Consider the following 27,258-nt stretch of genomic DNA (forward strand, 5'->3'; position numbering starts at 1 on the left):
TTTCTGCCAAAGGAGCTGAAAAGGAGGCCTTTTTTGAACCGATGACGAACGTGGCCGAGGAGGCCAGGCCAACTCTGCTGACAACGCATCCTGGTGGCCGGACCAGCAGCCACTCGGATGCGGCCAATCAACAAGTAAATCGACAACGTATCCTGGTGGCCGGACCAGTTGCCACTTGGATGCAGCCAATAATACTGACAGTCTGACATCACACACCGATGTCAACGCCAACACACTGGACAACGCATCTCGGGTGGCCGGACCAGTGCCACTCGGTCTGCTGCATTAAACCAACAGACAGATGCAACGTGGGCGGCCGGACTAGAGCCGCTCGCCATCTCCAACTTTGCCCACGATGCACGCCAACACCATCAATCCAGCCATCGCCACTAAACAACACACAGGGGGACAACAGAGCCGGCCGGTATACAGCGTAATGTTCGCATTGCGTTTGATATGCCTGCCGGTGCTCCGTTGTTGTTTGTCCTCCTGTTAGAAATAAAATAAATATAATTAATATGTTTATATGTGTGTAAATGTATGTCAATTATCGTTTATTTTACCTTGTCTGCATCAATGTTCTTGTTGTAGATGCCAATCCTGTTGTTTTTTGTAGTTTTTGCATGTCCGTAGATAGTTTTAGTTACTTACCTGTGATATTAGAATTAAGTTTTTGTAAATTAATGTAGTTTTTCTGTAGTTAATTGTATATTTTTCGTAGTTTTCTAATTAGTTTTACCTTCTTACTCTTCTTCCCAACCTATCTGCCATTCCCATAATTCCCCTTGACACGTGGTATTACCAAAAATACCACGCAAATACCAGACTATGACCGATAACACACCAAAAAGCCATTTCAAATTTAAAATGCATTTATCAATGCCCAGTGTGTTATCGGTCGCAAATTCGGCAATTTATGCCCAGCCAATTCCTCCCCACCCCCTACCCACTTCAAATGCCACTAAATGCCAAATGCGGTTGAGCAGGAGCAAAATTAACACTGCCAACCTCCGCCACTCTGCCAAACGCCCCAATAAAGCCATTTCAACCGCCCATATGATGCTATGCGGTCGACTCTTCGGAGCGTCACGCGCCCGGATCGAAAGATCCGGAAGTTTACAGTATCCGGGCGGTTATACGGGAGCAGGCATTTATCCCCCCCCCCCCCCCCCCATCCTATCCCATCCCCCAACAACAGAGCAGCCACTACACACAGCACAAACATAAGACACTGGCCGCTAACCAACGACAACGACAACACACACAGCCACTAAAACAAACGGCTATTCCAATTCTCCATTGCCTACTTATCGGTGCTGCTGCCCTCGGACCACTTTCATCTCAGTGAAAGTGGGGTGAGTGAAAGTGGAACCGGGGGTGAGAGCACCGGTAAATGACGATCGGCGATCGGGCCAGTCGAGTTGAGGGGGAGAGTATGGGAGTTGGCGGACATGTGAGAGTACCACCATGAACCTCGTCCGCCACTCTCATCTCGTCCACCCGCTCGAGAGGTCGCGATCGTCGGACGTACGTGCCATAACCGTTTCGTGTCGTTTTTTCGTGTCGCCGTTTTCCGTTGTCTTGCTGTTGTGCTTTGTTTTCTTTTTTGTGGTGTCTGTCGTGTGCCGTGCCGTGCCGTGCCGCCCTTCCTCCACCACACCCATTACTTACCTTGACAAACTTTTGTTCCCGTCCACATCGTAAAAAAAAAAAGAGAATAAAAGTGCCAGTAAATTACATTAAACACAAACACACACAAGAGACTTTTCAATTAAAGAACAACAAACAGGCAGCAGATCGCCAACACCAACGCCCCAGCCAATGCAGAGCGCCGACGCCACAGCCTTCCATCGAGTGAGTACCCAGCCATTGCCATGGCCGATATATCCACGGCCACAGCCACTCCCCCCTCGAGACACATCACAAAAACCGCGCCAAACGCAAAGGGAAGGGCCGATGGGACGCCGCTCCCGCTGCCGCTTTTCCCGCCTCTCACGCTCTCGGACATACAAAACCGTTCGGGAGTAACGGGAGAGGGAGAAGACGGAGGAGAGCCGGCTAGCCGACGCGCAAGAGCGGAGCGCCAAAACGGCCAACGGGCCGCCACACACACACACACGACCGGATCGAACCCGTTGCGTGTCGAACTTGGTTCGAGTTCGAGCAGCGGGTCGATCCGAGCCATAGCCCAGTCAGCACCAATACTACGACAAACAGCAGCAACTACACAACCACAATCACAGCCAATCCCACCAACACCAAAACGACGCCGCGCCCTCATCGACAGTGGGAGCGAAGATGAGGATGAGGGTGAGAGGGCCGCCAATTAGGAAGCCGAAGAAGAAAAGGCAGACAATGGAGGAGCTGGAGGCTATTGTCCAGGAGCAGCTGAGGCAGCACGAGCTGAGGGAGCAACAGCAGAAGCAGCAGAAACGGACGGCACATGCAGCCAACACCAACACAGTTGCCGATCCTGCCACTATGCCGCAATCTGCACAGCCAACACATGCCCCTGCCCCTGCCATATCGGACAGTGAGCCGGATATGGACATGGACGACGACAGCCAATGGACCGACGAAGAGCCTTACGATGACCTACGTAGGTTCCTAAATGGACAATCCAGTGGCGACTTTGAAAGCGACGGATTATACGGCGTCTACTGATTGCGCCAAATAGCAGAAGTTTAATGGCAATAAAACCTAAAAATAGACAAAATTAAACACAATTAACAACAATCTGCAAACGACCATTAAACATACTCACCTGCTATTAAACTGACAGAGCTGCCCCTCCAGCAGCTGCCTCGCCACTCCTGCAACTCTCTTGAGGCATAATGGGCGAAATTTGGAGACCACATCAGAAGCACTACCGTCAATTCCAACAGAAGTCCAGAGGCCAGCCACTAAAATAAAAAGAAAAACAGCCAATTCACGCCAACACGAAAAAACGCCCAAAACACACAAAAACACACGTACCTGCCAATCACCAGACAGAGCTGCCCCCACAGCAGCTGCCTCGCCATGAACATCATCAATTTTCTGCCAAAGGAGCGGAAAAGGAGGCCTTTTTTGAACCGATGACGAACGTGGCCGAGGAGGCCAGGCCAACTCTGCTGACAACGCATCCTGGTGGCCGGACCAGCAGCCACTCGGATGCGGCCAATCAACAAGTAAATCGACAACGTATCCTGGTGGCCGGACCAGTTGCCACTTGGATGCAGCCAATAATACTGACAGTCTGACATCACACACCGATGTCAACGCCAACACACTGGACAACGCATCTCGGGTGGCCGGACCAGTGCCACTCGGTCTGCTGCATTAAACCAACAGACAGATGCAACGTGGGCGGCCGGACTAGAGCCGCTCGCCATCTCCAACTTTGCCCACGATGCACGCCAACACCATCAATCCAGCCATCGCCACTAAACAACACACAGGGGGACAACAGAGCCGGCCGGTATACAGCGTAATGTTCGCATTGCGTTTGATATGCCTGCCGGTGCTCCGTTGTTGTTTGTCCTCCTGTTAGAAATAAAATAAATATAATTAATATGTTTATATGTGTGTAAATGTATGTCAATTATCGTTTATTTTACCTTGTCTGCATCAATGTTCTTGTTGTAGATGTCAATCCTGTTGTTTTTTGTAGTTTTTGCATGTCCGTAGATAGTTTTAGTTACTTACCTGTGATATTAGAATTAAGTATTTGTAAATTAATGTAGTTTTTCTGTAGTTAATTGTATATTTTTCGTAGTTTTCTAATTAGTTTTACCTTCTTACTCTTCTTCCCAACCTATCTGCCATTCCCATAATTCCCCTTGACACGTGGTATTACCAAAAATACCACGCAAATACCAGACTATGACCGATAACACACCAAAAAGCCATTTCAAAATTAAAATGCATTTATCAATGCCCAGTGTGTTATCGGTCGCAAATTCGGCAATTTATGCCCAGCCAATTCCTCCCCACCCCCTACCCACTTCAAATGCCGCTAAATGCCAAATGCGGTTGAGCAGGAGCAAAATTAACACTGCCAACCTCCGCCACTCTGCCAAACGCCCCAATAAAGCCATTTCAACCGCCCATATGATGCTATGCGGTCGACTCTTCGGAGCGTCACGCGCCCGGATCGAAAGATCCGGAAGTTTACAGTATCCGGGCGGTTATACGGGAGCAGGCATTTAACCCCCGCCCCCCCATCCTATCCCATCCCCCAACAACAGAGCAGCCACTACACACAGCACAAACATAAGACACTGGCCGCTAACCAACGACAACGACAACACACACAGCCACTAAAACAAACGGCTATTCCAATTCTCCATTGCCTACTTATCGGTGCTGCTGCCCTCGGACCACTTTCATCTCACTCAATATTGGGGTGAGTGAAAGTGGAACCGGGGGTGAGAGCACCGGTAAATGACGATCGGCGATCGGGCCAGTCGAGTTGAGGGGGAGAGTATGGGAGTTGGCGGACATGTGAGAGTACCACCGTGAACCTCGTCCGCCACTCTCATCTCGTCCACCCGCTCGAGAGGTCGCGATCGTCGGACGTACGTGCCATAACCGTTTCGTGTCGTTTTTTCGTGTCGCCGTTTTCCGTTGTCTTGCTGTTGTGCTTTGTTTTCTTTTTTGTGGTGTCTGTCGTGTGCCGTGCCGTGCCGTGCCGCCCTTCCTCCACCACACCCATTACTTACCTTGACAAACTTTTGTTCCCGTCCACATCGTAAAAAAAAAGAGAATAAAAGTGCCAATAAATTACATTAAACACAAACGCACACAAGAGACTTTTCAATTAAAGAACAACAAACAGGCAGCAGATCGCCAACACACAAACCAACAGCCAGCCATGACCAGAGGAATGGCCAGACGAGGGACAACCAGACGACACAGCGACGGCGGCAGAGCGGCCCGCAGAGGCGCCCTAGCAGCAGCAGCAGCAGCCAACAACACCAACACAAACACCGCCAATAGCAGCAGCAGCAGCAGAGCCCTCGGCGCAGGCGCCAACACCAACGCCCCAGCCAATGCAGAGCGCCGACGCCACAGCCTTCCATCGAGTGAGTACCCAGCCATTGCCATGGCCGATATATCCACGGCCACAGCCACTCCCCCCTCGAGACACATCACAAAAACCGCGCCAAACGCAAAGGGAAGGGCCGATGGGACGCCGCTCCCGCTGCCGCTTTTCCCGCCTCTCACGCTCTCGGACATACAAAACCGTTCGGGAGTAACGGGAGAGGGAGAAGACGGAGGAGAGCCGGCTAGCCGACGCGCAAGAGCGGAGCGCCAAAACGGCCAACGGGCCGCCACACACACACACACGACCGGATCGAACCCGTTGCGTGTCGAACTTGGTTCGAGTTCGAGCAGCGGGTCGATCCGAGCCATAGCCCAGTCAGCACCAATACTACGACAAACAGCAGCAACTACACAACCACAATCACAGCCAATCCCACCAACACCAAAACGACGCCGCGCCCTCATCGACAGTGGGAGCGAAGATAAGGATGAGGGTGAGAGGAAGCAGGCCAGAAGACGGGGCCGCCATCACCAGCAGCGGCAGCAGCGGCCGCCAATTAGGAAGCCGAAGAAGAAAAGGCAGACAATGAAGGAGCTGGAGGCTATTGTCCAGGAGCAGCTGAGGCAGCACGAGCTGAGGGAGCAACAGCAGAAGCAGCAGAAACGGACGGCACATGCAGCCAACACCAACACAGTTGCCGATCCTGCCACTATGCCGCAATCTGCACAGCCAACACATGCCCCTGCCCCTGCCCCTGCCCCTGCCCCTGCCACTACTATAATTGCCAATAGCCAGACCCACAGCCATCACCAACATCGACAACAGCCAATACATAGACAATCACCAGCCATTCACACAGACAATACCACAATTAACAATAGAGATAATAATGACGCCAATACAAATACAAATACACCCGCCAATACAAACACCAACACCACCACCGCCATCACCATCACAAACACCCCTGCCACTACCACCGACGATGACATCCGGCACGGCGAATTCGGGCATCAGCACAGCCAGGAACGTGGCTTGAGGATCCTCATCCGAGGACTCTCCCACTCCACGCCGCCGGATTGGATTCGCAGCAGCATGCTGAATGAGGGGTTCACGGTTCGGTTTGTAAGGGTGATCACCGATCGATTTGATCGCAGCCGCCAATTCAACCTCTTCGAGGCTGAGATCGCCCCCAAACCGGACCGTGGCCAATGCGGGGTGTTAAAGCTGCGACGCCTGGGTGGGAGGCCCGTCACGGTTGAGAGACTTGGAGTCTCCCGTGACCCTGCCCAGTGCCATCGATGTCAGGTGTTTGGCCACACCCGCGCATATTGTAGACGCGCTGCAGTTTGCAAAAAAAAAAGATAACTAAGGTGCCAATAAATACATTAAACACAAACACACACACACAAGAGACACAAGAGACCAACAGCCAGCCATGACCAGAGGAATGGCCAGACGAGGGTCAACCAGACGACACAGCGACGGCGGCAGAGCGGCCCGCAGAGGCGCCCTAGCAGCAGCAGCAGCAGCCAACAACACCAACACCAACACCAACACCAACACCGCCAATAGCAGCAGCAGCAGCAGAGCCCTCGGCGCAGGCGCCAACACCAACGCCCCAGCCAATGCAGAGCGCCGACGCCACAGCCTTCCATCGAGTGAGTACCCAGCCATTGCCATGGCCGATATATCCACGGCCACAGCCACTCCCCACTCGAGACCCGTCACAAAAACCGCGCCAACCACAAAGGGAAAGGCCGAAAAGACGCCGCTCTCACTGCCACTTTTCCCGCCTCTCACGCTCTTGGACGCACAAAACTGTTCAGGAGTAACGGGAGAGGGAGAAGACGGAGGAGAGCCGGCAAGCCGACGCGCAAGAGCGGAGCGCCAAAACGGCCAACGGGCAGCCACACACACACACACGACCGGATCGAACCTGTTGCGTGTCGAACCTGGTTCGAGCTCGAGCAGCGGGTCGATCCGAGCCATAGCCCAGCCTGCTCCAATGCCACAAATCCCACCAACACCAAAACGACGCCGCGCCCTCATCGACAGTGGGAGTGACGATGAGGGTGAGGGTGAGATGAAGCAGGCTAGACGACGGGGCCGCCATCACCAGCAGCGGCAGCAAACACAAAACACAAATACAAACACCAACACCGTCACCGCCACTCACACCAGCACCAGCACCATCGCCAATACCAACACCAACACAACTACTGCCACTCCCAATACACACACCCTTGCCATTGCCAATGACATCCGGAACGGCGAGTTCGGGCATCAGCCTGTGGAGGACAGAGGCTTGAGGATCCTCATCCGAGGTCTTCCCCATTCCACGCCCTCTGACTGGTTCCGGGACTGTATGCATGCCGAGGGTACACGGTCCGGTTTACTCGGGCGATCACCGATCGATTCGATCGCAGCCGCCAATACAACCTCTTCGAGGCTGAGATCGCCCCCAAACCGGACCGTGGTCAATTCGATGTGTTGAAGCTGCGACGCCTGGGTGGGAGGCCCGTCACGGTTGAGAGACTTGGAGTCTCCCGTGACCCTGCCCAGTGCCATCGATGTCAGGTGTTTGGCCACACCCGCGCATATTGTAGACGAGCTGCTGTCTGCATGAAATGCGCGGGTGGACATCAGACGACGGAGTGCAGCAAGCCAAGGGCCGTCAATCCCAAATGCGCCAACTGCCAAGGCGCCCACATCAGCGCCTACAAGGGCTGCAGCGCCTACAAGGCAGCCAGGCAGCGGCTCCTGGCCCACAGGGTCGCTGTCCAGGAGCATCGACGGCAGCAGCAGCAGCCTCAGCCACTACGGCAACAGCCACAGCAAATGCAGCAGCCAATACAGCAGCAACAGCCAGCACATCGTCTCCAGCAGCCATCACAACGTCACCAGCAGCCACTACAGCGACAGTTGCAGCAGCAGCCACTTGGATGCGGCCAATCAACAATTAAAATCGACAACGCATCCTGGTGGCCGGACCAGTTCGCCACTTGGATGCGGCCAATAACTCCGACCATTGCCATCACACACCGATGCCAATGCCAACACGATGACAATGCAGTTGGGTGGCCGGACCAGTGCCCATCGAGTGCAGCAGCCAACACTAACCAACAGACAGATGCAACGTGGGCGGCCGGACCAGAGCCGCTTGCCATCAAGACCATCATTGCCCACGATGCACGCCAATACTCACAACCAGCCAATAAACAACACACAGGGGGACAACAGAGCCGGCCGGTATACAGCGTAATGTTCGCATTGCGTTTGTTATGCCGGCCGGTGCTTCGTTGTAGTTGTCCTCCTGTTAGAAATAAAATAAATATAATTAATATGTTTATATGTGTGTAAATGTATGTCAATTATCGTTTATTTTACCTTGTCTGCATCAATGTTCTTGTTGTAGATGTCAATCCTGTTGTTTTTTGTAGTTTTTGCATGTCCGTAGACAGTTTGTCCATAGTTTTAGTTACTAGCCTGTGATATAAGGAATACGTTTTTGTAAATTAATGTAGTTTTTCTGTAGTTAATTGTATATTATTAGTAGTTTTCTGATTAGTTTTATTACCTTTTTCCTCTTCTTCCCCACCTATCTGCCATTCCCATATTTCCCCTGACATGTGGTATTACTAAAAATACCACGCAAATACCAGACTTGACCGATGACACACCAAAAAAGCCAATACAAATTCAAATTGCATTTCTCAATGCCCAGTATGTTATCGGTCGCAACTTCGGCAATTATGCCCAGCCAATTCCTCACCCACCCCCCACCCACTTCAAATGCCACTAAATGCCAAATGAGGCTGAGCAGGAATAAAATGAACACTGCCATCCTTCGCCACTCAGCCAAATGCCCCAACAATGCCAATACAACCGCCCACAAGATGCTATGCGGTCGACTCTTCGGAGCGTCTCTCGCCCGGATCGTAAGATCCGGAAGTTGAAAGTATCCGGGCGGTTATACGGGAGCAGGCAAACTTTCCCCTTCCCATCCCATCCCATCCTTGAGAACAGAGCAGCCAATTCACACAGCACAGAGAAACATTAGACACGCAGCCACTGAAACAGAAGGCCGTTCAAATCTTCCATTGCCTACTTATCGGTGCTGCTGCCCTCGGACTACTTTCATCTCACTGAATATTGGGGTGAGTGAAAGTGGAACCGGGGGTGAGAGCACCGGTAAGTGACGACCGGCGATCGGGCCTTTCGAGTTGAGGGGAGAGTGTGGGAGTTGGCGGACATGTGAGAGTTCCACCATGAACCTCGTCCGCCACTCTCATCTCGTCCACCCGCTCGAGAGGTCGCGATCGTCGGACGTATATAAATTGAACCATCGCCGCCGCCATTAAAATAAAATAAAATCGCAAGTTTGTTTGTTCGTTGCCATCAGTGTTGCCCGTGTCGTTTGTCGTTTTGACTGTTTGTCGTATATCGTTTGCCGTGTCATTTGTGCTCTGGTGCCAAAAAATAAAGACAGTGAAGGCCAGACGACGCCAAGCCAAGCCAGGCAGCAGCCATTTTGTGTCGCCCCCCCCCCCCCCCCCCCCTCCCCATTCGCCGCTGCACATGACCATTCCAAACGCGGAAAAGTGCTCCTGGCCAATCCACCACGCTCCAGCCCTTCCTTCACCCCACCCACTACTATCTCCGACAAGCTTTAGTTCCTGTGCCACTACAAACATCACAAACATCACAAACTAAAAGAGATAACTGTGATAGACAAGAAAAAAAGAGAACTAAGGTGCCAATAAATACATTAAATAAAAAAACACACAAGAGACTTTTCAATTAAAGAACAACAAACAGGCAGCAGATCGCCAACACACAAACCAACAGCCAGCCATGACCAGAGGAATGGCCAGACGAGGGACAGCCAGACGACACAGCGACGGCGGCAGAGCGGCCCGCAGAGGCGCCCTTGCAGCAGCAGCAGCAGCCAACAACACCAACACCAACACCAACACCGCCAATAGCAGCAGCAGCAGCAGAGCCCTCGGCGCAGGCGCCAACACCAACGCCCCAGCCAATGCAGCTCGCCGACGCCACAGCCTTCCATCGAGTGAGTACCCAGCCATTGCCATGGCCGATATATCCACGGCCACAGCCACTCCCCCTCGAGACACATCACAAAAACCGCGCCAAACGCAAAGGGAAGGGCCGATGGGACGCCGCTCTCGCTGCCGCTTTTCCCGCCTCTCACGCTCTCGGACATACAAAACCGTTCAGGAGTAACGGGAGAGGGAGAAGACGGAGGAGAGCCGGCTAGCCGACGCGCAAGAGCGGAGCGCCAAAACGGTCAACGGGCCGCCACACACACACACACGACCGGATCGAACCCGTTGCGTGTCGAACTTGGTTCGAGTTCGAGCAGCGGGTCGATCCGAGCCATAGCCCAGTCAGCACCAATACTACGACAAACAGCAGCAACTACACAACCACAATCACAGCCAATCTCACCAACACCAAAACGACGCCGCGCCCTCATCGACAGTGGGTGCGAAGATGAGGATGAGGGTGAGAGGAAGCAGGCCAGAAGACGGGGCCGCCATCACCAGCAGCGGCAGCAGCGGCCGCCAATTAGGAAGCCGAAGAAGAAAAGGCAGACAATGGAGGAGCTGGAGGCTATTGTCCAGGAGCAGCTGAGGCAGCACGAGCTGAGGGAGCAACAGCAGAAGCAGCAGAAACGGACGGCACATGCAGCCAACACCAACACAGTTGCCGATCCTGCCACTATGCCGCAATCCGCACAGCCAACACATGCCCCTGCCCCTGCCCCTGCCCCTGCCACTACTATAATTGCCAATAGCCAGACCCACAGCCATCACCAACATCGACAACAGCCAATACATAGACAATCACCAGCCATTCACACAGACAATACCACAATTAACAATAGAGATAATAATGACGCCAATACAAATACAAATACACCCGCCAATACAAACACCAACACCACCACCGCCATCACCATCACAAACACCCCTGCCACTACCACCGACGATGACATCCGGCACGGCGAATTCGGGCATCAGCCCAGCCAGGAACGTGGCTTGAGGATCCTCATCCGAAGACTCTCCCACTCCACGCCGCCGGATTGGATTCGCAGCACCATGCTGAATGAGGGGTTCACGGTTCGGTTTGTAAGGGTGATCACCGATCGATTTGATCGCAGCCGCCAATTCAACCTCTTCGAGGCTGATATCGCCCCCAAACCGGACCGTGGCCAATGCGGGGTGTTAAAGCTGCGACGCCTGGGTGGGAGGCCCGTCACGGTTGAGAGACTTGGAGTCTCCCGTGACCCTGCCCAGTGCCATCGATGTCAGGTGTTTGGCCACACCCGCGCATATTGTAGACGCGCTGCAGTTTGCATGAAATGCGCGGGCGGGCACCTGACGACGGAGTGCAGCAAGCCAAGGGCCGTCAATCCCAAATGCGCCAACTGCCAGGGCCAGCACATCAGCTCATACAAAGGATGCCCATCCTACAAGGCAGCCAGGCAGAGGCTCGTGGCCCAAAGGGTCGCCAGGGAGGAGGAGCGTCGCAGACAGCAGCCACAGCCAAGCCAACAGCGACACCAGCCAATACAACGTCGCCAGCAGCAGCCACATCCACAGCCACTCCATAATCCGCAGCAGCAACGCCAACACCAACCGGATCGGCAGCATCGGCAGCAGCATCGGTATGGCGACCAACATCCCCAGCCATCGACCAGGGGGCGCCAACACCAGAGGGTCCAGCCGATGAAGCCGATCGCGAATGATGCTCCGACGCCACGCCAACACCAGCAGCAGCAGCGGCCAGACGCCCAGTGTGATGGCAGCTGCGCTCAAAACCTGCAATTGTACGTACAGCGTATAACAGAGTTGGAAAGGAGGATCGAACGGATGGCAGAGCAGCTCACCAGATTGGCTGCAGCAGCAGCAGCAGCGGTTCCAATAGCCGCCAATGCAGCAGCAGCAGTGGCCATATCGGACGGTGAGCCGGATATGGACATGGACGACGACAGCCAATGGACCGATGAAGAGCCTTATGAGGACCTAGGTAGGTTTCTAAATGGAGAATCCAGTGGCGACTCCGAAAGCGACGGATTAAACGGCGTCTACTGATTGCGACAAATAGCAGAAGTTTAATGCCAATAAAACCTAAAAATAGAAAAAAACGAGGGGGAACGTTGTGAGTTGCTGCGGACACCGCAACTCTACGGTTATACCCGATACTAAGTCAGTATAACTCTCCTCCGGCAGACGCCGCTAATATTAAACGACACGACAAAGAGTGCGTGCGAGAGAGACAGAAAATCAGTCTGAGCGTGACGTCGGGCGCTGCGTAGCCACTGAAAATTGATTTCTTGCTTTTGGCTACAAAAATGATCCGATCTGATCCAGATTCAGCAATCTGATAGATATAGTCATTATCTATGATTCTGCGTTTTTAGTTTTCTCGAATGTGCAATATTGTGGATGCAACTGATTTTCGTCTTTTGTGGGGGCGAAAAGGGGTGGGGCGAAATTCTGAGATATACGTTTTATAGTGAGATCTAACAGAAGTGCGGATACCAAATTTGGTTACTCTAGCCTTAATAGTCTCTGAGATTTGTGGATGCCCCAGATTTTCGTCCTTTGCGCGGGCGGAAGGGGTGTGGCGAAATTTGGACACGAAACGGTCAAGGTCCGATATCACAGGAGTGTGGATACCAAATTTGGTTGCTCTGGCTCTTATAGGTTCTGAGATCCTTGAACTCATATTTTGCAATTGACAAAACCGACCATGAAACCTGTGTGCTAGAGAGAGACAGAGCGAGAAAGAATGAAATTGTTTTCTTGATTCTGGCTATAATCATTATACGATCAGATTTTGCACTGTAGAAGATATGGTCATCCTCACCGATTCTGCGTTTTTGGTTTTATCGTATCTTTAAAAATGTGGATGCCACAGATTTTCGTCCTTTGTGGGGGCGGAAGTGGGCGGGGCGAAGTTTTGAAATATTTTTAAAGCAGTGACATATCACAGAAGTCTGGATCCAAAACATCGTTGCTCTAGCTCTTATAGTCCTTGAGCACTAGGCGCTGAAGGGGACGGACGGACGGACGGACGGACGGACAGACGGACAGACAGACAGGGCTCAATCGACTCGGCTATTGATGCTGATCAAGAATATATATACTTTATGGGGTTGGTAACGATTCCTTCTGGACGTTACACACATCCACTTTTACCACAAATCTAATATACCCCAATACTCATTTTGAGTATCGGGTATAATTAAACACAATTAACAACAATCTGCAAATGACCAACAAACATACTCACCTGCTATTAAACCGACAGAGCTGCCCCTCCAGCAGCTGCCTCGCCACTCCTGGAACTCTCTTGAGGCATAATGGGCGTAATTTGGAGGCCTCATCAGCAGCACTGCCGTCAATTCCAACAGAAGTCCAGAGGCCAGCCACTAAAATACAAAGGAAAACAGTCAATACACGCCAACACGAAAAAAAAAAAAACGCCCAAAACACACAAAAACACACGTACCTGCCAATCACCAGACAGAGCTGCCCCCACAGCAGCTGCCTCGCCATGAACATCATCAATTTTCTGCCAAAGGAGCGGAAAAGGAGGCCTTTTTTGAACCGATGACGAACGTGGCCGAGGAGGCCAGGCCAACTCTGCTGACAACGCATCCTGGTGGCCGGACCAGCAGCCACTCGGATGCGGCCAATCAACAAGTAAATCGACAACGTATCCTGGTGGCCGGACCAGTTGCCACTTGGATGCGGCCAATAATACTGACAGTCTGACATCACACACCGATGTCAACGCCAACACACTGGACAACGCATCTCGGGTGGCCGGACCAGTGCCACTCGGTCTGCTGCATTAAACCAACAGACAGATGCAACGTGGGCGGCCGGACTAGAGCCGCTCGCCATCTCCAACTTTGCCCACGATGCACGCCAACACCATCAATCCAGCCATCGCCACTAAACAACACACAGGGGGACAACAGAGCCGGCCGGTATACAGCGTAATGTTCGCATTGCGTTTGTTATGCCGGCCGGTGCTTCGTTGTAGTTGTCCTCCTGTTAGAAATAAAATAAATATAATTAATATGTTTATATGTGTGTAAATGTATGTCAATTATCGTTTATTTTACCTCGTCTGCATCAATGTATTTGTTGTAGATGTCTATCCTGTTGTTTTTTGTAGTTTGTGCATGTCCGTAGATAGTTTTAGTTACTTACCTGTGATATTAGAATTAAGTTTTTGTAAATTAATTTAGTTTTTCTGTAGTTAATTGTATATTTTTCGTAGTTTTCTAATTAGTTTTACCTTCTTACTCTTCTTCCCAACCTATCTGCCATTCCCATAATTCCCCTTGACACGTGGTATTACCAAAAATACCACGCAAATACCAGACTATGACCGATAACACACCAAAAAGCCATTTCAAATTTAAAATGCATTTATCAATGCCCAGTGTGTTATCGGTCGCAAATTCGGCAATTTATGCCCAGCCAATTCCTCCCCACCCCCTACCCACTTCAAATGCCTCTAAATGCAAAATGCGGTTGAGCAGGAGCAAAATTAACACTGCCAACCTCCGCCACTCTGCCAAACGCCCCAATAAAGCCATTTCAACCGCCCATATGATGCTATGCGGTCGACTCTTCGGAGCGTCACGCGCCCGGATCGAAAGATCCGGAAGTTTACAGTATCCGGGCGGTTATACGGGAGCAGGCATTTATCCCCCCCCCCCCCCCCATCCTATCCCATCCCCCAACAACAGAGCAGCCACTACACACAGCACAAACATAAGACACTGGCCGCTAACCAACGACAACGACAACACACACAGCCACTAAAACAAACGGCTATTCCAATTCTCCATTGCCTACTTATCGGTGCTGCTGCCCTCGGACCACTTTCATCTCACTCAATATTGGGGTGAGTGAAAGTGGAACCGGGGTGAGAGCACCGGTAAATGACGATCGGCGATCGGTCCAGTCGAGTTGAGGGGGAGAGTATGGGAGTTGGCGGACATGTGAGAGTTCCACCATGAACCTCGTCCGCCACTCTCATCTCGTCCATCCGCTCGAGAGGTCGCGATCTTCGGACGTGCCAGAACCGTTTCGTGTCGTGTCGCTTTTTTCGTTGTTCTGTGCCGTGTCGCCATTGACGTTTTCTTTTTCTGTGTTGCCCTGATTTCTTTTGTGGTGTCTGTTGTGTGCCGTGCCGTGCCGTGCCGCCCTTCCTCCACCACACCCATTAATTACCTTGACAAGCTTTTGTTCCAGTCAACATCATAAAACAAAAAAGAATAAAAGTGCCAATAAATACTTTAAACACAAACACACACACACAAGAGACTTTTCAATTAAAAACAACAAACAGGCAGCAGATCGCCAACACACAACCCAACAGCCAGCCATGACCAGAGGAATGGCCAGACGAGGGTCAACCAGACGCCACAGCGACGGCGGCAGAGCGGCCCGCAGAGGAGCCCTAGCAGCAGCAGCAGCAGCCAACAACACCAACACAAACACCGCCAATAGCAGCAGCAGCAGCAGAGCCCTCGGCGCAGGCGCCACCACCAACGCCCCAGCCAATGCACAGCGCCGACGCCACAGCCATCCATCGAGTGAGTACAAAGCCATTGCCATGGCCGAGTTGGCCACGGCCACAGCCACTCCCCCCTCGAGCCGCATCGCAAAAACCGCGCCAACCACAAAGGGAAAGGCCGAAAAGACGCCGCTCTCACTGCCACTTTTCCCGCCTCTCACGCTCTTGGACGCACAAAACTGTTCAGGAGTAACGGGAGAGGGAGAAGACGGAGGAGAGCCGGCAAGCCGACGCGCAAGAGCGGAGCGCCAAAACGGCCAACGGGCCGCCACACACACACACACGACCGGATCGAACCTGTTGCGAGTCGAACCTGGTTCGAGCTCGAGCAGCGGGTCGATCCGAGCCATAGCCCAGCCTACACAAATGCCACCAATCCCACCAACACCAAAACGACGCCGCGCCCTCATCGACAGTGGGAGCGAAGATGAGGATGAGGGAGAGAGGAAGCAGGCCAGGCATGAGAGACGGGTGTGACCCAGTGGAGCGGCAACAGGCGCCAGCATCTGTGTCGTCGTTGGAAATGGCAGCTGTTGGTTCCGATTGGCGTGACGTCACGGCCATGGTCAGGCGGCAGCGTCATCAAAGAAGGCCTCCTTTTCCATCCCTTTGGCAGGAAATTGTCATTGTTGATGGCGAGGCAGCTTCTTGATGGTCAGCTCTGTCTGGTGATTGGCAGGTACGTGTGATTTTTGTGTGTTTTGGCCGTTTTTCGTTGTTGTCCGTATTGACGTCTCTTTCCTTTGTTGCAGTGGCTGTCTCTGGATCGACGATTGGGCACATCAATAGGCGCCGCCCGATCGCATGCTTTCGCGTGCGCTGGCGATTTGGGCCCTCCACACTTGGCCCAGACCCTCCAGATCGTCGAATGGATCGTGGTCGGTCCACTCGTCGTCATCATCGTCATTAATTGCTTCGCAGTCCATATCGGGTTCGGATTCCGATATGGCTGCGGCGTCAAAGTGCGTATTTGGTGCTGGTCGTGGTGATGGCTGTGTGGATGCTGCTGCTGCTGTTGTTGTCCGTTGTGGCGGCACTCCTCCCGTGCTCTCGTCCCTTGCCTGCAGCAGGTTTGTCAGTTTCGTTGAAATTGCTGCCAGTTTTTCTTCCAGCTCTCTAATTTTACCGGCATATCTTTTCAGATTATGGGCACAGCTCCCATCGCACTGGACGCCTGGCTGCTGCTGTAGCTGGGGTTGGCGTGGCGTCGGAGCACGATTTGGGATCGGCTGCATCGGCTGGACCCTTTGGTATTGGCGCCCCTCGGCCAGTGGCTGGGGATGTTGGTCGCGATGCTGTAGCTGTTGCCGATGCTGCCGACCCGGACCGCGTTGGCGTTGCTGCTGCGGCTGTGAGTGGAGTGGCTGTGTGGGTGGCTGCTGCTGCAACTGTCGCTGTAGTGGCTGCTGGTGACGTTGTGGTGGCTGCTGGATACGATGTGCTGGCTGTTGCTGCTGTATTGGCTGCTGCATTGGCTGTGGCTGTTGCCGTATTGGCTGAGGCTGCTGCTGCTGCCGTCGATGCTCCTGGACAGCGACCCTGTGGGCCAGGAGCCGCTGCCTGGCTGCCTTGTAGGCGCTGCAGCCCTTGTAGGCGCTGATGTGCTGGCCCTGGCAGTTGGCGCACTTGGGAGCAACGTTCCTTGGCTTGCTGCACTCCGTCGTCAGGTGTCCACCCGCGCATTTCATGCAAACTGCAGCGCGTCTACAATATGCGCGGGTGTGGCCAAACACCTGACATCGATGGCACTGGGCAGGGTCACGGGAGACTCCAAGTCTCTCAACCGTGACGGGCCTCCCACCCAGGCGTCGCAGCTTCAACACCCCGCATTGGCCACGGTCCGGTTTGGGGGCGATCTCAGCCTCAAAGAGATTGAATTGGCGGCTGTGATCGAATCGATCGGTGATTGCCCTTACAAACCGAACCGTGAACAGCATACTCGTTCAGCATACTGCTGCGAATCCAATCCGGCGGCATGGAGTGGGAGAGTCCTCGGATGAGGATCATCAAGCCACGTTCCTGGCTGGGCTGATGCCCGAATTCGCCGTGCCGGATGTCATCGTCGGTGGTAGTGGCAGGGGTGTTTGTGATGGTGATGGCGGTGGTGGTGTTGGTATTGGTCTTGGCAGGTGTATTTGTAATTGTAATTGCGTTGGCGTCATTATTTGTATTGATATTGTCAGTATTGTCTATGTGAATGGCTGGTGATTGTCTATGTATTGGCCTTTGTCGATGTTGGTGATGGCTGTGGGTCTGGCTATTGGCATTTATAGTAGTGGCAGGGGCATGGGCAGGGGCAGGGGCATGTGTTCGCTGTGCAGATTGCGGCATAGTGGCAGGAGCGGCAACTGTGTTGGTGTTGGCTGTATTTGTTGTCCGTTTCTGCTGCCTCTGTTGTTGCTGCCGCAGCTCGTGCTGCCTCAACTGCTCCCGGACAATAGCCTCTAGCTCCTCCAGTGTCTGCCTTTTCTTCTTCGGCTTCCCAATTGGCGCCCGCTGCTGCCGGTGCTGGTGATGGCGGCCCCGTCGTCTGGCCTGCTTCCTCTCACCCTCACCCTCATCGTCACTCCCACTGTCGATGAGGGCGCGGCGTCGTTTTGGTGTTGGTGGGATTGGTGGTATTTGTGCAGGCTGGGCATTGGCACGGATCGACCCGCTGCTCGAACTCGAACCAGGTTCGACCCGCAACAGGTTCGATCCGGTCGTGTGTGTGTGTGTGTGGCTGCCCGTTGGCCGTTTTGGCGCTCCGCTCTTGCGCGTCGGCTTGCCGGCTCTCCTCCGTCTTCTCCCTCTCCCGTTACTCCTGAACAGTTTTGTGCTTCCAAGAGCGTGAGAGGCGGGAAAAGTGGCAGTGAGAGCGGCGTCTTTTCGGCCTTTCTCTTTGTGGTTGGCGCGGTTTTTGTGACGGGTCTCGAGGGGGGAGTGGCTGTGGCCGTGGATATATCGGCCATGGCAATGGCTGGGTACTCACTCGATGGAAGGCTGTGGCGTCGGCGCTCTGCATTGGCTGGGGCGTTGGTGTTGGCGCCTGCGCCGAGGGCTCTGCTGCTGCTGCTGCTATTGGCGGTGTTGGTGTTGGTGTTGTTGGCTGCTGCTGCTGCTGCTAGGGCGCCTCTGCGGGCCGCACTGCCGCCGTCGCTGTGTCGTCTGGTTGACCCTCGTCTGGCCATTCCTCTGGTCATGGCTGGCTGTTGGTTTGTGTGTTGGCGATCTGCTGCCTGTTTGTTGTTTTTTAATTGAAAAGTCTCTTGTGTGTGTGTGTTTGTGTTTAATGTATTTATTGGCACTTTTATTCTCTTTTTGGTTTGTGATGTGGACGGGAGCAAAAGTTTGTCAAGGTAAGTAATGGGTGTGGTGGAGGAAGGGCGGCACGGCACGGCACGGCACACGACAGACACCACAAAAAGAAAACAGGGCAACACAGAAAAAAAACGTCAATGGCGACACGGCACAGATCGATAGATCATGTTCACCGAAAATGGAATCTTTCCCATAGGCGATGGCCTTTTGGATGTAGATGCCGAACGCTTTAACGGATTGCTCGTGTCGCATGACATCAACGAGATCTACGAGGTGGAACAGACGCCGTTTGCCAGGGGCAAATTCGCCGCCGTTCGCCGTGCCATTCACAAGAACACGGGCTCCCATTTCGCGGCAAAGTTCTTGAAGCGACGCCGACGCGCACAGAGCAGCGACAAGGAGATCAAACACGAGATCGCCGTCCTAATACTCTGCGAGGGCGAGGAGAACATTGTCAATCTGAATGCGGTGCACGAGACCCGTTCGGACACAGCCCTGCTGCTGGAACTGGCCACTGGTGGCGAGCTGCAGACCATACTGGACAACGAGGAGTGCCTGACAGAGGCCCAGGCCCGCCACTGCATGCGAGAGGTGCTGAAGGCTCTCAAGTTTCTCCACGACCGATCCATTGCCCACCTGGACCTCAAGCCACAGAACATTTTGCTCGCCGGCGAGCGTATAGAAGATGGCCTCAAGCTCTGTGACTTTGGGATCTCGCGCGTTGTGTGCGAGGGCATCAATGTCCGCGAGATGGCCGGCACACCCGACTCCGTGGCCCCCGAGGTGCTCCAGTCCGAGCCACTCTCCCTGCTGACGGACATCTGGTCCGTGGGCGTTCTCACCTATGTCTTGCTCTCCGGCTTCTCGCCCTTTGGCGGGAACACCAAGCAGGAGACCTTCCTCAATATCTCGCAGTGTGCGCTCACCTTTCCGGACAACCTATTCGGTGGCGTCTCGCCAGTGGCCATCGATTTCATACACCGCGCATTGCGAATTAAGCCAAACGATCGCATGAGTGCCGCTGGATGCCTGGAACATGTCTGGCTGAAGGATGAGAGCTCGATGGATAGACAAATGTATCTGCAGGCTCAGAGCGATGCTGAAGAGGAAGAGGAAGAGGAGGAGAAAGAAGACGACCTTGAGGATGAGGAAGTGGAGAAGCCAGTGGCCGAGGAGAAGGCAGAGGAGCAGGAACAGCAGCAGCAGTCACAGGAACAACAAAAGCAACAGAAGCCAAGCAGTGGCAGCAACAAACCCACGCACAATGGCCACCATCGGGCCCACAGCAATGGGAGCAGTAGCAGCATCTCAAAAATACCCATTGCCACCGGGAAGCTCCTGGGAAGCCCCATAAGCAGCACCAGCACCAGCACCAGCACAGAGACAGCCATACACACGCTGACCAGCAATGGACACGGACAGAGCAACACGGTCTGCCTGTCCGCCAAGCCCACTCAGATCGTGACACCCACACGTCGAGCCTCCGACTCGGACAAGGAGAACACATACACGGCGACATTTGTGAAGAAGCCCCCGGTGCAGGCCACCATCCAGCTGGGCAGCAACGGCCTCGACGAGTTCGCCACAGTGGTGGCCACCCTGACACTCTTTCCCGATGCGCCCACCACACCGAAAGTGATCCGCAAGGCACCCACGGGAGAGTCCCATGGATCGGCCACCTCGGTGAAGGCTCTGGTCAAGAAGTTTCAGCTGGAGGAGACGCTAGTCTGCCCCGGACACAGCAGCACCAGCAGCCACAACGGCCACAGTCCCGTCAACGGGTGCGGCGGCAGTAGCGGGAGCAGCAACGGCAACAATATGCGACGCAGTGCAGGGGGAAACAGCAGCAACATCAGCTACTCGGCAGCAGCCGCGACAGCAGCACGAATGAACAGCATTCGCCGCGCCTCCGACCCGCTGATGGCCGTCTATAAGAAGCAGCCACAGAACAGCGGCGCCAGCAGCAATAGTTCCAGCAGCAACAGCAACAATCCCAGCCCCGGCAGCAGTCCCAGCTCGGGCAGCACGGCCACCCTGCTCCTGAATAGCCATCGCCTGGCGTCCGCGTCCGCGTCCGGGCCAGCCAGCACGGTCGCCAGCACCGCTGTAGCCTCAAGCAGCAGCACCAAAGCTACTGCCACTGCCCACCATCTGCACCACCACCACATGCACCACGACAACACGAAAAACGGCCAAAACACATGAAATCCACACTTACCTGCCAATCACCAGACAGAGCTGCCCAGCAGGAAGCTGCCTCGCCATCAACACTGACAATTTCTGCCAAAGGGAAGGAAAAGGAGGCCCCTTTCTGATGACGTTGCCGCCTGACCATGGCCGTGACGTCACGCCACTCCAAACATACTGCTGCCATTCTCCACTGGGTCGCACCCGTCTCTCATGCCAATTATGTGAGGGCGGGATGGCCTGGTGTTGAGCCGCCGGACGCCAGCAAATCCTGCAAAAGAAGAAGGAGAATCAGGAGAGAGGCTGCCAATAAACACATATACTCACCTGCAAACGCCTCTCACGCCAACACAAACCAGACAAGGGTCGCCAGCAACAGCATCCAAACGCCGACAAGTACCTGCAAATAAACACAAATTAAAATCACGCCAAAGCAAACACCTCCTCAACTGGGTGGCCGGACCACCAGCCACTCAAAACGCCGTTACAAATTGACGAACGTGGCCGAGGAGGCCAGGCCAATTCTACTGACAACGCATCCTGGGTGGCCGGACCAGCAGCCATTGGCATTTGGCCAACAACAATACAATCGACAACGTATCCTAATGGCCGGACCAGCAGCCACTTGGATGCGGCCAATATCACGATTCGTTGGCATCACTTTTCGATGCCAATGCCAACACACTGGACAATGCATCTTCGGGTGGCCGGACCAGTGCCACTCGGTCTGCTGCACCAAACCAACAGACAGATGCAACGTGGGCGGCCGGACCAGAGCCGCTCGCCATCAACACCATCATTGCCCACGATGCACGCCAATACTCATAACCAGCCAGCCAATAAACAACACACAGGGGGACAACAGAGCCGGCCGGTATACGGCGTAATGTTCGCATTGCGTTTGTTATGCCGGCCGGTGCTTCGTTGTAGTTGTCCTCCTGTTAGAAATAAAATAAATATAATTAATATGTTTATATGTTGTAAATGTATGTCAATTATCGTTTATTTTACCTCGCCCATAGTTTTAGTACTTGCCTGTGATATTAGGAATAAGTTTTTGTAAATTAATGTAGTTTTCTGTAGATAATTGTATATTTTTCGTAGTTTTCTAATTAGTTTTACCTTCTTACTCTTCTTCCCAACCTATCTGCCATTCCCATAATTCGCCTTGACACGTGGTATTACCAAAAATACCACGCAAATACCAGACTATGACCGATAACACACCAAAAAGCCATTTCAAATTTAAAATGCATTTATCAATGCCCAGTGTGTTATCGGTCGCAAATTCGGCAATTTATGCCCCGCCAATTCCTCCCCTCCCCCTCCCCACTTCAAATGCCACTAAATTCCAAATGCGGTTGAGCAGGAGCAAAATTAACACTGCCAACCTCCGCCACTCTGCCAAACGCCCCAATAAAGCCATTTCAACCGCCCATATGATGCTATGCGGTCGACTCTTCGGAGCGTCACGCGCCCGGATCGAAAGATCCGGAAGTTTACAGTATCCGGGCGGTTATACGGGAGCAGGCATTTATCCCCCCCCCCCCCCCCCCCCCCCCCATCCTATCCCATCCCCAACAACAGAGCAGCCACTACACACAGCACAAACATAAGACACTGGCCACTAACCAACGACAACGACAACACACACAGCCACTAAAACAAACGGCTATTCCAATTCTCCATTTCCTTCTTATCGGTGCTGCTGCCCTCGGACCACTTTCATCTCACTCAATATTGGGGTGAGTGAAAGTGGAACCGGGGGTGAGAGCACCGGTAAATGACGATCGGCGATCGGGCCAGTCGAGTTGAGGAGGAGAGTATGGGAGTTGGCGGACATGTGAGAGTACCACCATGAACCTCGTCCGCCACTCTCATCTCGTCCACCCGCTCGAGAGGTCGCGATCGTCGGACGTGCCAAAACCGTTTCGTGTGGTTTTTTTGTGTGGCCGTTTTTCCGTTGTCTTGCTGTTGTGCTTTGTTTTCTTTTTTGTGGTGTCTGTCGTGTGCCGTGCCGTGCCGTGCCGTGCCGTGCCCCCGCTCCCTCCACTCGACAAACTTTCTGCTCCCCAATAAATGTGATAAATTTTAATCGCCAATAAATAACATTAAGTTATGAAAACACAAACCTAACGAGAGACAAACTGTGTAAAGAGACAGAAAGTGCCAATAAATACATTAAACACAAACACACACACACAAGAGACTTTTCAGTAAGGGAAAACAACAAACAGACAGCAAATCGCCAATACACAAACTAACAACAACTATGACGAGAGGAATGGCCAGACGAGGGTCAACCAGACGCCACAGCGACGGCGGCAGAGCGGCCCGCAGAGGCGCCCTAGCAGCAGCAGCAGCCAGTGTGTTGGCATTGGCATCGAAAAGTGATGCCAACGAATCGTGATATTGGCCGCATCCAAGTGGCTGCTGGTCCGGCCATTAGGATACGTTGTCGATTGTATTGTTGTTGGCCGCATCCGAGTGGCTGCTGGTCCGGCCACCCAGGATGCGTTGTCAGTAGAATTGGCCTGGCCTCCTCGGCCACGTTCGTCAATTTGTAACGGCGTTTTGAGTGGCTGGTGGTCCGGCCACCCAGTTGAGGAGGTGTTTGCTTTGGCGTGATTTTAATTTGTGTTTATTTGCAGGTACTTGTCGGCGTTTGGATGCTGTTGCTGGCGACCCTTGTCTGGTTTGTGTTGGCGTGAGAGGCGTTTGCAGGTGAGTATATGTGTTTATTGGCAGCCTCTCTCCTGATTCTCCTTCTTCTTTTGCAGGATTTGCTGGCGTCCGGCGGCTCAACACCAGGCCATCCCGCCCTCACATAATTGGCATGAGAGACGGGTGCGACCCAGTGGAGAATGGCAGCAGTATGTTTGGAGTGGCGTGACGTCACGGCCATGGTCAGGCGGCAACGTCATCAGAAAGGGGCCTCCTTTTCCTTCCCTTTGGCAGAAATTGTCAGTGTTGATGGCGAGGCAGCTTCCTGCTGGGCAGCTCTGTCTGGTGATTGGCAGGTAAGTGTGGATTTCATGTGTTTTGGCCGTTTTTCGTGTTGTCGTGGTGCATGTGGTGGTGGTGCAGATGGTGGGCAGTGGCAGCAGCTTTGGTGCTGCTGCTTGAGGCTACAGCGGTGCTGGCGACCGTGCTGGCTGGCCCGGACGCGGACGCGGACGCCAGGCGATGGCTATTCAGGAGCAGGGTGGCCGTGCTGCCCGAGCTGGGACTGCTGCCGGGGCTGGGATTGTTGCTGTTGCTGCTGGAACTATTGCTGCTGGCGCCGCTGTTCTGTGGCTGCTTCTTATAGACGGCCATCAGCGGGTCGGAGGCGCGGCGAATGCTGTTCATTCGTGCTGCTGTCGCGGCTGCTGCCGAGTAGCTGATGTTGCTGCTGTTTCCCCCTGCACTGCGTCGCATATTGTTGCCGTTGCTGCTCCCGCTACTGCCGCCGCACCCGTTGACGGGACTGTGGCCGTTGTGGCTGCTGGTGCTGCTGTGTCCGGGGCAGACTAGCGTCTCCTCCAGCTGAAACTTCTTGACCAGAGCCTTCACCGAGGTGGCCGATCCATGGGACTCTCCCGTGGGTGCCTTGCGGATCACTTTCGGTGTGGTGGGCGCATCGGGAAAGAGTGTCAGGGTGGCCACCACTGTGGCGAACTCGTCGAGGCCGTTGCTGCCCAGCTGGATGGTGGCCTGCACCGGGGGCTTCTTCACAAATGTCGCCGTGTATGTGTTCTCCTTGTCCGAGTCGGAGGCTCGACGTGTGGGTGTCACGATCTGAGTGGGCTTGGCGGACAGGCAGACCGTGTTGCTCTGTCCGTGTCCATTGCTGGTCAGCGTGTGTATGGCTGTCTCTGTGCTGGTGCTGGTGCTGGTGCTGCTTATGGGGCTTCCCAGGAGCTTCCCGGTGGCAATGGGTATTTTTGAGATGCTGCTACTGCTCCCATTGCTGTGGGCCCGATGGTGGCCATTGTGCGTGGGTTTGTTGCTGCCACTGCTTGGCTTCTGTTGCTTTTGTTGTTCCTGTGACTGCTGCTGCTGTTCCTGCTCCTCTGCCTTCTCCTCGGCCACTGGCTTCTCCACTTCCTCATCCTCAAGGTCGTCTTCTTTCTCCTCCTCTTCCTCTTCCTCTTCAGCATCGCTCTGAGCCTGCAGATACATTTGTCTATCCATCGAGCTCTCATCCTTCAGCCAGACATGTTCCAGGCATCCAGCGGCACTCATGCGATCGTTTGGCTTAATTCGCAATGCGCGGTGTATGAAATCGATGGCCACTGGCGAGACGCCACCGAATAGGTTGTCCGGAAAGGTGAGCGCACACTGCGAGATATTGAGGAAGGTCTCCTGCTTGGTGTTCCCGCCAAAGGGCGAGAAGCCGGAGAGCAAGACATAGGTGAGAACGCCCACGGACCAGATGTCCGTCAGCAGGGAGAGTGGCTCGTACTGGAGCACCTCGGGGGCCACGTAGTCGGGTGTGCCGGCCATCTCGCGGACATTGATGCCCTCGCGCACAACGCGCTAGATCCCAAAGTCACAGAGCTTGAGGCCATCTTCTATACGCTCGCCGGCGAGCAAAATGTTCTGTGGCTTGAGGTCCAGGTGGGCAATGGATCGGTCGTGGAGAAACTTGAGAGCCTTCAGCACCTCTCGCATGCAGTGGCGGGCCTGGGCCTCTGTCAGGCACTCCTCGTTGTCCAGTATGGTCTGCAGCTCGCCACCAGTGGCCAGTTCCAGCAGCAGGGCTGTGTCCGAACGGGTCTCGTGCACCGCATTCAGATTGACAATGTTCTCCTCGCCCTCGCAGAGTATTAGGACGGCGATCTCGTGTTTGATCTCCTTGTCGCTGCTCTGTGCGCGTCGGCGTCGCTTCAAGAACTTTGCCGCGAAATGGGAGCCCGTGTTCTTGTGAATGGCACGGCGAACGGCGGCGAATTTGCCCCTGGCAAACGGCGTCTGTTCCACCTCGTAGATCTCGTTGATGTCATGCGACACGAGCAATCCGTTAAAGCGTTCGGCATCTACATCCAAAAGGCCATCGCCTATGGGAAAGATTCCATTTTCGGTGAACATGATCTATCGATCTGTGCCGTGTCGCCATTGACGTTTTTTTTTCTGTGTTGCCCTGTTTTCTTTTTGTGGTGTCTGTCGTGTGCCGTGCCGTGCCGTGCCGCCCTTCCTCCACCACACCCATTACTTACCTTGACAAACTTTTGCTCCCGTCCACATCACAAACCAAAAAGAGAATAAAAGTGCCAATAAATACATTAAACACAAACACACACACACAAGAGACTTTTCAATTAAAAAACAACAAACAGGCAGCAGATCGCCAACACACAAACCAACAGCCAGCCATGACCAGAGGAATGGCCAGACGAGGGTCAACCAGACGACACAGCGACGGCGGCAGTGCGGCCCGCAGAGGCGCCCTAGCAGCAGCAGCAGCAGCCAACAACACCAACACCAACACCGCCAATAGCAGCAGCAGCAGCAGAGCCCTCGGCGCATGCGCCAACACCAACGCCCCAGCCAATGCAGAGCGCCGACGCCACAGCCTTCCATCGAGTGAGTACCCAGCCATTGCCATGGCCGATATATCCACGGCCACAGCCACTCCCCCCTCGAGACCCGTCACAAAAACCGCGCCAACCACAAAGAGAAAGGCCGAAAAGACGCCGCTCTCACTGCCACTTTTCCCGCCTCTCACGCTCTTGGAAGCACAAAACTGTTCAGGAGTAACGGGAGAGGGAGAAGACGGAGGAGAGCCGGCAAGCCGACGCGCAAGAGCGGAGCGCCAAAACGGCCAACGGGCAGCCACACACACACACACACGACCGGATCGAACCTGTTGCGGGTCGAACCTGGTTCGAGTTCGAGCAGCGGGTCGATCCGTGCCAATGCCCAGCCTGCACAAATACCACCAATCCCACCAACACCAAAACGACGCCGCGCCCTCATCGACAGTGGGAGTGACGATGAGGGTGAGGGTGAGAGGAAGCAGGCCAGACGACGGGGCCGCCATCACCAGCACCGGCAGCAGCGGCCGCCAATTGGGAAGCCGAAGAAGAAAAGGCAGACACTGGAGGAGCTAGAGGCTATTGTCCGGG

At 53.9% G+C, this 27,258-nt stretch overlaps 2 protein-coding genes and 1 pseudogene across 2 annotated transcripts; 1 reads left to right on the top strand and 2 right to left on the bottom strand.

Moving 5' to 3' along the window:
- Positions 1-11,789: 11,789 nt before the first annotated feature.
- Positions 11,790-13,608, bottom strand: LOC117194412. Its single transcript, XM_033398984.1, has 4 exons — positions 13,574-13,608; positions 13,355-13,493; positions 11,946-12,186; positions 11,790-11,877 (listed from the first exon to the last, which is right to left on the bottom strand). Exons 2-4 carry the CDS (start codon positions 13,446-13,448, stop codon positions 11,871-11,873), a joined length of 342 nt encoding a protein of 113 aa, XP_033254875.1. The 5' UTR covers positions 13,449-13,493; positions 13,574-13,608; the 3' UTR covers positions 11,790-11,870.
- A 5,495-nt stretch (positions 13,609-19,103) lies between these two features.
- LOC117194527 (death-associated protein kinase related-like) lies at positions 19,104-21,991 on the top strand. Its single transcript, XM_033399078.1, has 2 exons — positions 19,104-21,149; positions 21,981-21,991. Exons 1-2 carry the CDS (start codon positions 19,127-19,129, stop codon positions 21,989-21,991), a joined length of 2,034 nt encoding a protein of 677 aa, XP_033254969.1. The 5' UTR covers positions 19,104-19,126.
- Positions 21,992-22,172: 181 nt separating this feature from the next.
- On the bottom strand, positions 22,173-26,236 carry LOC117194528 (annotated as a pseudogene).
- Positions 26,237-27,258: the final 1,022 nt, after the last annotated feature.

Source organism: Drosophila miranda, assembly GCF_003369915.1.
Source record: "Drosophila miranda strain MSH22 chromosome Y unlocalized genomic scaffold, D.miranda_PacBio2.1 Contig_Y3_pilon, whole genome shotgun sequence".
Classification (NCBI taxonomy): Eukaryota; Metazoa; Arthropoda; class Insecta; order Diptera; family Drosophilidae; genus Drosophila; species Drosophila miranda.